We start from the raw sequence: 15,502 nt of genomic DNA, 5'->3' as shown, positions 1-15,502 counted from the left end.
GCGCTAGATCACACAAAACCAACAAACTCACTCACCCACACACATAGGCCTATACAAACTAACACCCACACACACACTCACACACCCACACACACACACACACACACACACACATATATATATATATATATATATAATATAAAAGCACATATATATATATATAAATTTTGCGAAGCGCGAGGTAAAAAAATAAATAATCTAGAAATTTCTTGTGTTTTTGTCCTAAAAATTGAGCATTTTGAGCGATGTTTGTCATCCTTAAAAGACATTTTTAATGTACGTTCTGGCCTGATCCAAAGGGACCAGACTGTTTGCAATTACCCATGAAAACGATACATATTTCATAATTTCAACAATCAAATAAATCAAATAATGCGAACGCGAGCTGAAATATTTTTGACATTCCGACGTAAAAAAAACTGGACATCCTATAAACACTTTTTGTAATCATGAACAGGATAGGTATGTAACTATACAATTGTGCGAAGCGCGAGCGGAAACTAAATTGAGATTTCAGACCTAAAAGCTGTACATTCTAAGCACTTTTCTAATCATGAACAGAATAGGTATAAAACTATAGCACGATTGAGATTCAGACCTAAAAACGGGACACTCTATTTCATGTTTTGTAAATTATGTAAAGGGTGGGTAATTGGGTATCTTCCTATTAATAATGTAAGGCAAACCCCGAGCAGAAAATTGTTGACATTCTGATCTGAAACTTTATAATTTAAGCACGTTTTGAAATTAAAAAAAATGCACATCTGACTAAACATGCAAAGCGCGTATTTAGATTTATACCTAGAATCTGGGCATTCTAAATACATTTTTTATTATGAAAATTAATAATCCGAGCGCGAAGGGTAAGCTGGAAATTTTTGATATTGCGATCTGAAAAAAGCTGAATTTAAGCACTATTTCAAGCACTGTGTAGGAATATTCTGAAGGGGAAGGTTCCTACAAAATGTCGTTCATTTTTCATTACATTTCTGTCATTTATCATATCTACCAGATTTTCAAGGGGTGCTGCCTATGGAAAATAACACACGAAGCACCCCAGCCTGGGCAATGTAACCCACCTCATGACCCTGTATTTATTTTCTCGGCCAATTAATGTAGATGCAAATTCTTCTCAAAAGAAATCTATTATGTAAATACACTGCCTAATCAAGCGGAAATACTACCATCTGAGACACGTAATTGGTGTGACGTTTTCTCATTATGTTTTTACGTAATCGAACCGGTATCCATGGCATATCGCAGCGGGGAGGGGCAGGGGCAGTTGCCCCCCCAAAAAAAAAAAAATTGTGAAAACATATATTTTTTCACTGACAATTTTCACAAACTTCATTAAAAGTGTGCTCAAAATCCTTCGATTTCACTTTAGAAATGGAAAAGCGTCCCCGTGATAACCTCAGTCTCTATTTCGCTTCATCGCTTTCGGGCATCTTTGAAGATTTTTACACGTCTTGCCCCCCCCCCCTTCCAGGAATACATTCTGCTACTGTTATGCCCGTATCAAGCAAGCCGCTCTTTCATGCTAAGAGCAGATGATGTTTTAAAAATATGTGAACATTTGAATATGTATTTCGACCTCATAATTGCTTTTGTGTGATTTTTTTTACCTCCGGTGATCTGAATGTTTTTCCCCTTGGAAACACGGCCCTGGGAGGCGGGGTGCTGGGGCTACTGAAGCACCCCAAATTTTCCCAGGGTGTTGCGAGTATTATTCTTCTAGACAGCACCCGCAGGACTTCTGGTAGGTGTGGCAAATTGGGAAGAATATAGTGGGGGGTTTTTCTTCTTTTTTTCCTTGTCAAATAATTTCCTGCAAGCTGCAACCAAAATGGCCTTCACCTTGGACAGTGGTGGACTTGCGCCCTTTGCTTACGAAACCGATATGCTCAGCACACTTCGAATCTTGTCTAAATGACGCAGCATATTGTGAAATTTCTCTTTGACTGGATCAAGGTTAATACCTTTCTGTTTCGAACCGTTTAATCGTCGACTTCTTTCTGGAATTAAACGATAAATAACATGGAGAACGTTAAATCTATAAGATGCGATCCAGACTACTACACGAAAGCTTTCAAGATCGTCACCGACAAGTGCAACATGTACGAATTCCTTGGGAAATGGATACAGAGCGAGTTTCCCAGGCTGGTGTTGGATAAATTGGCGGGAAGTTTTTCAGCGGAGACGCCCATCAACATGCTGGGAGTCGGCAGTGGATCAGGTAGGGGAACGAGGGAGAGAGAGAGAGGGGGGAGGGGGGGGGGGGCTGAAATCAGTGTCTTACAGATATGAGGGAAGTGGGCATTCACGACCAAGGAAAAGAGGAGAGAAATAAAGAAAAGTGACAGGAACGTATGACATTTTCTGAATATTATGTCAAAATCAATTACATAAGTAGATTTTCGTATTTTGGGTCAATACGGTACTGCAAATATGTACAGGTCCCTCGTTAGAGGTTCAAAGAACAAACAATGACAAGATTACGACCTTGTCCTTTGGGAACTTCACTGGACTTGCGCCAGATCATTAATAGCGGCGCAAGAACATTCCTATTTGGGGATGCAAGACGACGTGCTGTTGCGTCATAATTATATTGAAATTTACAGAGTTACATCTATATACCTCTCTTTTTATAAATTATTCTTCAATTTTTTCACCCCCACTTCTTTCTCCTCTCCTTTTATTCAAGGCACGCTCGTTCCACCGCCCCTCCCCCTTACTTGTGGTGCGACCCCTTACCGTACATTCAGTATATTTAACCAGGGACTGATTATCCATCATGTCCATTAATCTTGCTTAATTCGATCTTAAGCCAGGGGCCTATTCATAAGCGGATACAGCGAGGGTGGCAGGGAACCCCCCCCCCCCTTTTTTTTGACGAAGCAAAATAAAGAAGAAAAAAGTAAAAGAAAGAAAAAAAGAGGGAAAAGGGAAGAGAGGAGAACAGGAAACGGAAAATAAGAAAGGAAGACAAGTGAATGAAATAAGATGAGGGGAAGACTTGGAAAATTGAAAAAAAAATCATTCATGTCACCATATACATTTTTTTAATTATTATTTCAACTCAGACATCGAGCTTTCATTTTGTGTGATTTACAAACTAATTTGAAAAAAAGGGTTTGTAAAATGTCCGTTTTATGGATATCAACATTTTCAGCTCGCGCAGCGCGCTGGTATTATTTGATGTGTGAAGTACCTATCCTCTTCGTGTATTCCATTATAGTCCAGGATAGGCCCCATAGAAACTTGACCAAACCTTGTTTTATATATATATATATATATATATATATATATATACAATATTTTTTGATGGTTTCTTGTCAATTCGAGGGTGCTGATTACGAATATGGATGATGCCACTCGTGTAACCTTGAGCATTTTCCGCAAATTGGTAAAATCCAATATGGCCGCCAAAATATGCAAATTTACCCATGAAAATCCTAAAATTGTCCGAACATTGGCTATGGAATGCATGAAAGCGTGTGGCAGGAGTACACTCTGAAAAAATAATTGTTGACAAAATATTTATTTTCCTGATATTCAAAATGGCCGCCATAATCCATTGTATACTCTATTATGTACAATATAAATAGGGAAAACCAATTTTCACAAAAATGAGCACTAAACCGCAAAAACTTGCGATGTATGAACGAAGTAATATATGCAAATCATCATTACTAAAGAGATATATCATTTATTATGTCATAAATGGGAACATTTCAGTATTTTGATATCTAAAATGGCAGTCACTGGCCCCAAATTGTATTGCTTTATCGACATATTATGTCTTTATCGGCCTAACAATGCTATTTACGAATTCGTTGGAGGTGTACCGTGAAGGCTTTTTAAAAAGAAATCAAAGTACAAATCATTATTAATGATTTGATGAAATGCCTAACCGTGACATGCACTTCTATTTTAATCTATGTACATGCGGGGGCTTTTTGATAATTCATTGCATCGGGGTTTGAGGCTGGCCATATTTTACCTATAGCTGTCATTTTTACCTCTCCCATTATGACATCTGCCATTTTACCTCTGCCATTATTACCTCTGCCATTTTTACCTCTGCCAATTTTACCTCTGCCATTATTACCTCTGCCATTTTTATCTCTGCCATTTTTACCTCTGCCATTATTACCTCTGCCATTTTTACCTCTGTCATTATTACCTCTGCCATTCTTACACCGGGCCGGCCAGATGGTGATGTATGAGTAAAACATCGTCTGAAAACATGATTTATAACAAAATATATATTATCTTATGTAATTTAGGTGATAAATACTGTATTTCAACATTCAAAATGGCGACCAGTGGCATAAAGAGTATTATGTACAAGGGCAATGGCCGGGGCAAAAAAAAGTAACAAGAGTGAGCACTAAAATGCATATAATTAAGATAAACTAGTGGAATACTGACTAAAAACATCATTGTTAATATGCCATTTATGTGATAAATGCTGTATTTTGACATTCAAAATGGCCGCCATAATCCCTATATTTATTATGTACAATGCGAATGGAGAAACTAATTTTCACAAGAGTGAGAATCATAAAATGCATATGACTGTGAAATACGAGTAGAAATATTGTCTTAAACATGATTTCTAACTAAATACATCACATATTGGTTGTGGAGGTAATAAATGCTGTACTTTGAAATCCAAAATGGCTGCCATAGGTCTTAAAAGTATTATGTACATTGTAACATTGGACATTTGACTCTAAATATTGCCTATAATTGTGAAATCTGATGCAAGGGTGAAATGTTGTCTAAAACCATGGTTTCTAACAATATATATCATAATGTCGTGTATTTAAGGTGATAAACACTGCATTTTTAAATTGAAAATGGCCACCATAAGCCCTTATCGTATAATATACAATTTGAGTGTAGACAAATAATGTTCACAAAAGGGCATATGGCAGCCATTTTGAATGTTGAAATACAGTATTTACCACCTAAATTACATAAGAGATGATATATTTTGTTATAAATCGTGTTTTCAGACGATATTTCACTCATACATCACCATTTGGTCAAGCAAAGCCAAATTCTGTTGAAATAATTTGTTCCCATTCACATCGTGCATAATATCATAAGAGCCTGTATCGGCCATTTTGACTTTCCAATAACAGTATCCATCACCTAACTGGCAGAATGAATGATATCTCTTAATATAAATTATGCTTTCGGACAATATTCTACTCATAGATCACTTATACTTGCATTTATGGTGCTCATATTGGTTTCCCACTTTGCATTGTGCATGATACTGTTAATGTCTATGGCGGCCATTTTGAAAGTAAAACTACAGTTTTTAACACAAACTTTAAACCTGAATGATATATTTCGTTAGAAAATATGTTTTTAAACAGTATCCCATAAATTTATCACATATATATGCATTTTAGTGATCACTCTTGTGATTTCTTTGCCTCTCTTTCTCATTGTGCATAGTACTTTTAGGGCCTTTGGCAGCCATTTTGATAATCAAAATACAACATTCATCACATACATGGCATATTAATGATATATTTCGTTAACAGTTATGTTTTATAATAGTCAGTATTCCACTCGTGTAATCTTAATAATATGCATTTTAGTGATCACTCTTGTGAATTTTTTGGCCCCCATTGCCATTGTACGCAATACTGTTTGGGCCAGTGGCGGCCATTTTAGATATCAAAATACAGAAATCTTCCCATTTATGATATAATGAATGATATATCTCGTTAGTAATAATGATTTGCATATATCACTTCGTTCATACATCGCGATTTTTTTTGCAGTTTAGTGCTCAATTTTGCGAAAGCTAGTTTTCCCTCTTTATATTGCACATAATAGAGTATACAATGGACTTTGGCGGCCATTTTGAATATGAGGAAAATAAATATTTTGTCAAAAATTAATTTTTCAGAGAGTATATCTCACTCCTGCCACACAATTTCATGCATTTCGTAGCAAATGTGCGGACAATTTTAGGATTTTTATGGGTAATTTGCATATTTTGGCGGCCATATTGGATTTTGCCAATTTGCGGAAAATGCTCAAGGTTACACCAGTGGCATCATTCAGATTCGTAATCAGCACCCTCGAATTGACAAGAAACCATTAAAAAATATTGTATATGTAAAAAAACAAGGTTACGCCTCTTCTATCCTGGACTATTAAGCTCTGAAAATACCCCTTTCCGAGTCTGATTATCAAAATATATCAGCTATAGCGCTGCACACTCGTATTTTGATTGAGTTGTGTATACCTTTATATTAATTCGATAACAAACCTCTTAAAATCTCATTTTTAGGACAGTTTATCCATCAAAACTTTCGGCTCGTAATTTGCGCTCACACGATCATTTGTTAAAAATGTATTTATCCATTCATTCTATTCATAATTACAAAAGTTCTAAAAATGTCCAGCTTTTCGGCTCGGTGTAAAATGGCAGAGGTAAAAATGACAGAGGTAAAAATGGCAGAGGTAATAATGGCAGAGGTAAAAATGGCAGAGGTAATAATGGCAGAGGTAAAAATGGCAGAGGTAAAATTGGCAGAGGGGATAACGGCAAAGGTAAAATGGCAGTGGTTATAATGAGAGAGGTAAAAATGACAGCTCGAGGTAAAATATGGCCAGTCTGAAACCCCCATGCAATTTATCAAGAGCAAAATGAAACTGCACTATTCTCATTCATCATTTTATAACGTTCCTTTTTGTCTGGCTGTTTTTTTATATCTAAAGTTTTGGGAGGTTACCGATGCAAAAAAAGAGGAAGAGTAGACATAAGAGAAGTGGAGAAACAGAGAGGGTTAGGGGCGGGGAAAAACATAGAGAACATAGCGTTGAAATTGTCACCAATGATTATGTTTAAATATAATGTCCTTATTTGTAATGTTGTCTGTACTATTCTTTTTTTAAATATTTGAATGACAATAAACATGCGTTCCCAGGCTTGGCACAGAATATGTAACTGATTTTGAAATTCAATGATGATCTTTTGACTGGTAAACCAATTTGGGGTCGATCGAGGGGGACCGTCTGGCTCAGATTCTTTGCATAAAAGAAGACCCGGAACCTTAATACCTTGGTCACATTTACTCTACGGCGGCCGTACGGCGAGTCGAAATCAGCCGTTTTAACATTTGTTTGTACCAGCTACATATTGGTGGTTTCAGTAAAATGAATAAAACGGCTGTTTTCGACTGCCGTACGACCGCCGTAGAGCAAATGTGACCATGGTATTACCACTGCATCCAATATATTGATATAAACGCCTTGATGGTCATAACCCTTGGAAGCGGAAGTGCTGTTGTGTATTTTGTAGACCATAAGCAGCACCCTCTTGGTAATTAGCTTTGTATGCTAAAATGTACAGATTTGATACAAATCTCTGTTATTTTTCGAACAGAAGAAAAAACATTGTTTATTATTTAATTGTTACTATTTTCGTTGTAATTCTTTTTCTGACCTAAATGAACTTTATTTAGTTGAATATTTTTTGTGTGTCATTTCCCCCTTAACCAAATCCCCTTTCTTTTTGGAGTGAAAACTTTTTTTCTCGGCTTTTTAACAAACCAGCACCCCATATCTCTTTCATGTTTGCCTCTGCCATCTTTACCTTTGCCAATTCAACTCCGCCATTTTTTACACTGTTAGAAAATTTATACTTAAAAAAAAAATCCTGCAACAGAGTCTGGAGAACACCTTTAATCTTACTGCACTGTCTATAATCTTACATGCATTTGTGTAAAATTACGAAAAATGGTATTTTGTGCGTGTACCCTTACAAATTTATTGTAATTAAAAAAATCCCTCTTTTTTTTAAACACCTTTAATCTTACTGCACTGTCTATAATCTTACATGCATTTGTGTAAAATTACAAAAAATGGTATTTTGTGCGTGTACCCTTACAAATTTATTGTAATTAAAAAAATCCCTCTTTTTTTTAAACATATCTGTTCTGTAAAATTGTAGAAAAATTTTGGAAAATCCTCCTGTTATGATTTACAAAATTATTTGTTTTTTTCTGTATAACCTGTTTTTCTTCTGTGGAATCTACTGTTTTTTATATTGGTGTACCTTGGCCACTTTTACCTCTGCCATTATCACATCTTCCATTTTTACCTCTTGTCATTTATGCCTCTGCTCTTGTTACCTCTGCCGTTTTCACCTCTGCCATTTTTACCTCTGCCATTATTACCTCTGCCACTTTTACTCTGCCATTATTACCTCTGCCATTTTTACTCTGCCATTTTACCTCTTGTCATTTATGCCTCTGCCATTTTTACTCTGCCATTTTACCTCTGCCATTATTACCTCTGCCATTTTTACCTCTGCCTTTTTACCTCTGCCATTTTACCTCTGCCATTTTTACCTCTGCCATTTTCACCTCTGCCATTATTACCTCTGCCATTTTTACTCTGCCATTTTACCTCTGCCATTATTACCTCTGCCATTTTTACCTCTGCCTTTTTACCTCTGCCATTTTACCTCTGCCATTTTTACCTCTGCCATTTTCACCTCTGCCATTTTTACCTCTGCCATTATTACCTCTGCCATTTTTACCTCTGCCATTATTACCTCTGCCATTTTTACTCTGCCATTTTTACCTCTGCCATTTATACCTCTGCCATTTTTACCTCTGCCATTACCTCTGCCATTTTTACCTCTGCCTTTTTTACCTCTGCCATTATTACCTCTGCCATTTTTACCTCTGCCATTATTACCTTTGCCATTTTTACTCTGCCATTTTACCTCTGCCATTTTTACCTCTGCCATTTTCACCCCTGCCATTTTTACCTCTGCCATTTTTACCTCTGCCATTTTTACCTCTGCCATTATTACCTCTGCCATTTTTACCTCTGCCATTATTACCTCTGCCATTTTACCTCTGCCATTATTACCTCTGCCATTTTTACTCTGCCATTTTTACCTCTGCCATTTATACCTCTGCCATTTTTACCTCTGCCATTACCTCTGCCATTTTTACCTCTGCCTTTTTTACCTCTGCCATTATTACCTCTGCCATTTTCACCTCTGCCATTATTACCTTTGCCATTTTTACTCTGCCATTTTACCTCTGCCATTTATACCTCTGCCATTTATACCTCTGCCATTTTTACCTCTGCCATTACCTCTGCCATTTTTACCTCTGCCTTTTTTACCTCTGCCATTATTACCTCTGCCATTTTTACCTCTGCCGTTTTTACCTCTGCCATTTTTACCTCTGCCATTTTTTACCTCTGCCATTTTTACCTATGCCATTATTACCTCTGCCATTTTTACCTGGCACCAGCTTTTCGGCCTTGATATCAACGAATTTCCCGTTCTTATTAGGCCTATTGAGTTAATAAATAAGATAATAACAGTTTTATGAATTGTCCCTTTTTTTCTGAATCGGCAAGTTTCTTCTCGCGCTAAGGAAGATGAATAGGAGGAGAGTCATTATTTTCATATGATGACGAATGTTTTTAGAATGTCCCGGTCGTAGGTCAAAATAATAATTACAAGAATATCAGCTTCGCGGTTGCATCATTTATTGATTGTAATCCATGTCCACGTCACAATTTTCCTACATAGTGCTTGAAATAGTGTTTAGATTGAACCTTCTTCAGATCGGAATATCAAATATTTTCAGCTCGCGCTTTGCGCTCGCAGTATTGAATTTCATGATAAAAAATGTATTTAAGATGCCCAGATTCTAGGTCTAAATCTAGAACAAGCTCATGCATAATACATAGCTTTATCTTTGTTTAATACAGCATGCTTAAATTATCCAGTTGCAGATTAGAATATAAAAAAAATCTGCTCACGCTTCGCGCTTGTATTATCAAGGAGATATATCTCCTTGGTATTATGTAGAAATATACCCTACAGCCAAGTTTTCATGATGATTTGCAAAGCATGAATGGAGTGTCCCCTTGTTACCTTAATCTCTTGTTTTCCACTCGCGCTCGCATCAATGGTTTATTTATATAAATATCCCATTCATGATTACAAAAAAGTGCTTAGAATTCAATTTTTAGGTCAGGACGTAAAAAAAACACCTCGCGCTCGCATTATTTGATTGTTGATATATGTATTGTCTTCATGGCTTATTCAGAATAGAATGTATATTAAAATCTTCGCGCTCGCATCTTGTTCAGGATCACAAACATTGCCTAGAATGTTGAATTATCAGAAAAAAAATAGGGCCTACATGAAATTTAAAAAAAAATAGCTCATGCTTCACTCTTGCACTTATGTACATATGAGATTATCATTGTATTTATGTTGTTTTAAAAGAATAAAGATACATAGTGACTGTTAGGACTACACTTCAAAGCACTGGCGTAAATCCGTGATGACGGGTGGGGGATGACTGAATATTTTGGCTTTTTTTGCAATTATGTTTTTAGATATGCAAGAAATTGTCATTGATATGTCCACAGTGGCGTACCGTGGGTCACGGCATTGGGGGCACCAGCAAAATTTTTGAATCACTGAGTGAGCGCGCGAAGCGCGTTCAGTTGTCAGTTATACTGACCTAGAGACATTTTAAGGACAACGTTATTAAACGGATATGTATCTCACTGATCAAATAATGCGAGCGCGAAGCGCGAGTTGAATTTTGTTTCATATTCACATTTAAAAAGGGACATTATAATCAAATTTGTGTAATCATGAGAGGTACATGTCTCACTAAACAACGCGAGCGCGAGCTGAAATTTTCGTATATTCTGACCCCAAACAGCGAGATTTCAAAGGAGATATTTTAGGAATCCATTAAGAATATGCTTATCTAGTCATCTAATGCGAGTGCCAAGCGCTTGCTGATTTTATTAGAATTACATCTGAACACATGAAACACTTTTTGTAATCATTGCAATCATGATTATTATGCGCATCTCACTAATCAAATATTTCGAGCGCGAGTTGAAAATTTAGATAATTCAGACCTGAAGTGGGGCATTCTAAGATTTCTTTGTAGGAATTAACTAGGACCATACGTATTCTATTAACCAAATGATGCGAGCGCGAAGCGCGAGCTGAAAATTTTTATATTTAGATCAGAAGAAGGGACATTTTAAGGACTGATGTTTTGAATTAATGAAGAGCAGACATATCTCACCAATCCATAATGCGAACGTAATCACGGACAGGAAATGTTTTATATATACGAAGACCTTAATGGGCAATCACTTTTTGAGTCATGTATAAAAGAAGCATAATGTAACTACATAAAACAATGATTACTCAAGTGCTATTTAGGAAATATATTTGGTTTATATTGACTTGAAAACGGGATGTTTTAGTACAAGAGGATTGTATATCTCGTTAAACAGACAATGCGAGCACCAGGAACAATGAAGACGTAGGCCCTTGGCAAATTATGTTTCATACAGTTATGATAAAAATGTTTCTTAGGTAATTTAACATATAACATAATTATAATATCACATTATAATGAATAATATTTTCTTCTTTCCCACTACGTTTCTCTTCCTTTTTCCCTCTTTTCTCCTTTTCCCTTTTCCCCGTTTTGTTTTTGTTTTTTGGGGGGTCCGCCGATGAAGGGGGGGTATGTGCCCCCTTGCCCCCCCCCGTAGTTACGTCACTATATGTCTATATGGCAAATACCCCTCTAATATTATTTTCTTTTTTACCCCATGATGGTTTAATGGTTCTATTAGAGATTACATTCAAAATTGTTTGACATTCCATCTCAATCCCTTCCCAAAGACCCCAACATTGATGAATTGGAAGAAACGGGGGTTTTCTTCAATGTTATATTTAGGACATAAGTAGGTTATTTCGTTTGGAAATGGTGAACTGGCTCCCCGACTGGCTTTTTATTTGCATTTTATGATTCAATAATATTGTTCTATTTGTTAAGCGGTATTTTAGGAAGAATTTTCACCAATAAACAATTATCTCTTGTGATTTTTTTTGTCATTTCTTTCGTAAAAAGTGGGGGAGATGTCTGTACAGGCCACCCCCCCCCCGGATTTACGCCAGTGCTTCAAAAAAAAAGCGGCTGATCGGGTAAAATATAGGTTAGAAAATTGGCGAAAGCTGGATCCGCCCCTGTACACTGATCATAATTATACTGATTTGGAGACAAACTTAACACAATTTCTTTGTCTTTACCCCTCCCCGTCTTCTTCAAAGAGCCATGCGATAATGGGAATCAAAGATTTATTGATTGTTTTCATATTTAAAAGGGGAAACAGACAGCAAACTGGCGACATGCATCAAGACTCGTTTCCGGTCCGTCCGGAACGTCGTGGTGGAACCTGCCGAGAAAATGCTCGACATCTACCGAGGGCTCATCGACGGCAACAAGTCCAACTTCGAAGGTATTGAGTTCGATCTTCGTCAACTAGGCATCGACGAGTATCGTGCCCAGGAAGGCGACCACCCGACCAAATACCATTTCATCAGCACCATACAGTCTTTGTACTATGCCGCGGACTTTGAGGACACCATACGTTATCTCTACGATTGTTTGGAAGAAGGGGGGATTATGCTGATAATTATTGTGTCAGGTGATCAGATCGTCCTTGAAGAAAAGTTCCTTGACCTTTGTAGTGCAATGATTAATGGAAATATACCTGTAGTCGATATGAAAAACTTATTTGAAGATGTCACAATTCGTGCCATGATTGAAACCGTGCTCTCAAGCATGGAGCCCGGGGGGGGGGGCACTTACATTGACGAGTGGATACCATGCGCGACCAAAAAAACACGTAAAAAGGATGTCTTTTTCACGATAGGGCACGTTACGTACGTAACGTGATAAGGGTGTCAAAAACACAAAAATAATGAAAAAAAGGGTATCTATTTCGCTAGGGAAATTACGTGTTTAGGGTCGAATTAGCGGGGATGATAAAACAAAATTAAATGTTTTATAAAGGATGTCCTTTTTGCCCCAACACTACGTGTTTAGAGCCCGATTTGCGCGAGGTGTAGAAGGTGGGGTCGTACTAAACCAAATAAGGTAAAGCCGACGACCGAAGGACCCGTAACAATAAAACATTCCTGTACTTGTTTAGGGGTGCATTTCAGGGAATATTTGCCAAGAGTATCGTTTTGTTTCCAAGACTTGTTAAGGGTAGGGTTTCACACGCCAATACTTGTTAAGGGGTGCATTTTCAGAATATGGAAATTACGTGTTTAGGGTGCTTTTCGAGACCCCATGGTCGCGCATGGTATCCACTCGTGAATGGAAGTGGCCCCCCCCCCCGGGGCATGGAGTAATCGGAGTAGTGTCAGATCTTAGCAGATCATGAAGTCTTGGCAATGGGGGGGATTTGGGGGGGCGGGGACGTCGAAATTTTTCGCGATCAGCTACGAAAGGTCAATCGTAACGGATCAAGTCAGTGGGAATTATGACAAGCAGATGGATTTGTCAAAATGTGGTTTCTAACGATGGGTAAACTAAAAAGGGATAAGTTCCTCTTAAACTTAGGGAAATTTTCGGATATCTCTTGTCATTTAGCGCAAGAACAGACGATCAGTCATTCGTAAAGTTAATCTTAACTTTCGAACAGCTTTGTTAAACGTGATGTGGGTCTTCTTCGAGTTATTCGAATTATATAACGTAAACATTTTGGATAAAATACGACTGCATGTCGAAAAATAAAACGGTATAAATGTAAACTACTAGATCCAGGGACGCCGCTAAAGGGGACCGGGGGCAAAACACCTATGATTTACGAATAATTCAAAGAGAGAAGATAAAAGGAGAATTGCCCTTGTTATTTCATAAGAAAAAAGAGTGATCCCCCTACGGCCCTACCAACAAAATTCCTTGGCGTCACCCGTGCCTATTTTGGATAAATAAATTGTTCTTTATGTTCCAAATCATGCACGAGGGTTAGATATATTACCTTGTTTCCATCTTTTAATGGAAAAAGAACTGACATTTCTATCATCTCACAAATTTTCGACGACGCTGAGGAAGACGTGAGCCGAAAGTTAAGTTGCCACCCCCCCCCCAAAAAAAAAAGAGAAGAAAATGTCGATGAACGACTTTGTATTTTCTTTCGGCATCATGCATTCTCGCAAACGTCCGCGTGCCCATATTGAAAATACACCTTTATGGTCAACAGAAATGTGAATATTCTTGAAAGGTTCAGGTTTTCTTATACTTCTTTTCATTATTTATGTAATTTTCTTGTATGAAAGTTGGCCTGAATGATTGAGAATCCGATGGAACTGCGAATTACAGATTATTTTTTTCTTCTTGAATTTCACAGATACTTGTGGTTCGTGGCGTCTTTGGAATCGATTTCCCCTCATAATGGAGACGTCAACCGGATCCTTCTTTTGCGCCAGTGACGTCCGACAGTGTCTCTCCTCTCAGGGAATCCACTTCGAAGAAAACCACCAGGGATTCAACCTCGACATCACCAGCTGCTTCGAAGAGGGGTCCGAGGAAGGGGGGCTCCTCCTCGATTTCATCACCGAAATCATCGATTTCCGCGGTTCGGTGTCGCCCGACTTTCTCAAAGAGGTGATGGAGTATATGGGGTCGGACCAGTGCTCGGAGCGAAAAGAAGATGGGACGGTCTTCTTTAACAAGAATTGGGACGCCCTTGTGGTACAAAAGCCGCTCGTGGCTCAAAGCGGTTAAAAGTACAGTTTCCTATGAATAGAAAGAGAGAGAAACACAAACACAGCAAGAGAGGGAGGGGTGGAGAGAGCATAGGCGGCGGAAGCGGGGGGACATTTCCCCCACTAAATTTGAGGTGGGGGGACGATCCCCCCCCCTATTTTTTTGTTGACAACCTTTTTCTTTTTTTTTTTGCTTGTCAGTGTTGTTTCCTGCGCCCCCCCTAAATTTTTGGGTTGATACCCTTTTTTTGCTTGTCAATGTTGTTTTCTACGCCCCCCCCCCTAAATTTTGGGTTGAACCCCTTTTTTTTTTGATTGTCAATATTGTTTCCTCCTCCCCTTATAGTTTCGGGTTGATACTTTTTTTTTTTTGCTTGTCAAAATTTTTTGGTGGTCCCCCCTAAAATTTTTGGCTTCCGCCGCCAATGAGAGAGAGGGAGAGAGAGGAGGGGAAAAGAGAGAATGCATGGGGTGGAGATGAGAATGGGCAATGGAAATTAGAAAACCATGGGGTTAGAGATGATGGAGGACAACGATAAAAAAGATAATTAAAAAAAAAGCGAACAGAGAGAGGGGGAGGCGAGGAGATGAGAAAGAATGGGATACAAGTGAGCTAGAGTAAAGTAAATGTAATCTTGTTTTGATGTGCTGTTAATTTGTAATGTTGCAATAAAAAATGGCCAGTATTTTTACGCATATGTTATATCTTGTTTTTTGTATATTATTTTTCACAAAAGTGGGAGTGAAAATGGTAATATCTCCCTACAATGCAACAAAAAAGTATTCACGAATATAGTTACTGAAATTGTAAAGCAAAAGTAGTTTTTCGTTCCTCAAATTATCTAGAATTATCTTGCGAAAGTAGTCGCCTCATCAAAAGTGTAGACGGAC

The 15,502-nt window shown here is 37.8% G+C and overlaps 1 protein-coding gene across 1 annotated transcript; it reads left to right on the top strand.

Annotated features, from left to right (window-relative positions):
• Positions 1 to 1,678: 1,678 nt before the first annotated feature.
• Positions 1,679 to 14,721, top strand: LOC121431372 (histamine N-methyltransferase A-like). The gene is made up of 3 exons (XM_041628912.1): positions 1,679 to 2,236; positions 12,217 to 12,540; positions 14,254 to 14,721. Exons 1-3 carry the CDS (start codon positions 2,038 to 2,040, stop codon positions 14,628 to 14,630), a joined length of 900 nt encoding a protein of 299 aa, XP_041484846.1. The 5' UTR covers positions 1,679 to 2,037; the 3' UTR covers positions 14,631 to 14,721.
• Positions 14,722 to 15,502: the final 781 nt, after the last annotated feature.

The sequence above is a fragment of the Lytechinus variegatus genome, chromosome 17 (assembly GCF_018143015.1).
Source record: "Lytechinus variegatus isolate NC3 chromosome 17, Lvar_3.0, whole genome shotgun sequence".
NCBI classification, from domain to species: Eukaryota; Metazoa; Echinodermata; class Echinoidea; order Temnopleuroida; family Toxopneustidae; genus Lytechinus; species Lytechinus variegatus.
This window is presented reverse-complemented; position numbering and strand designations above follow the sequence as displayed.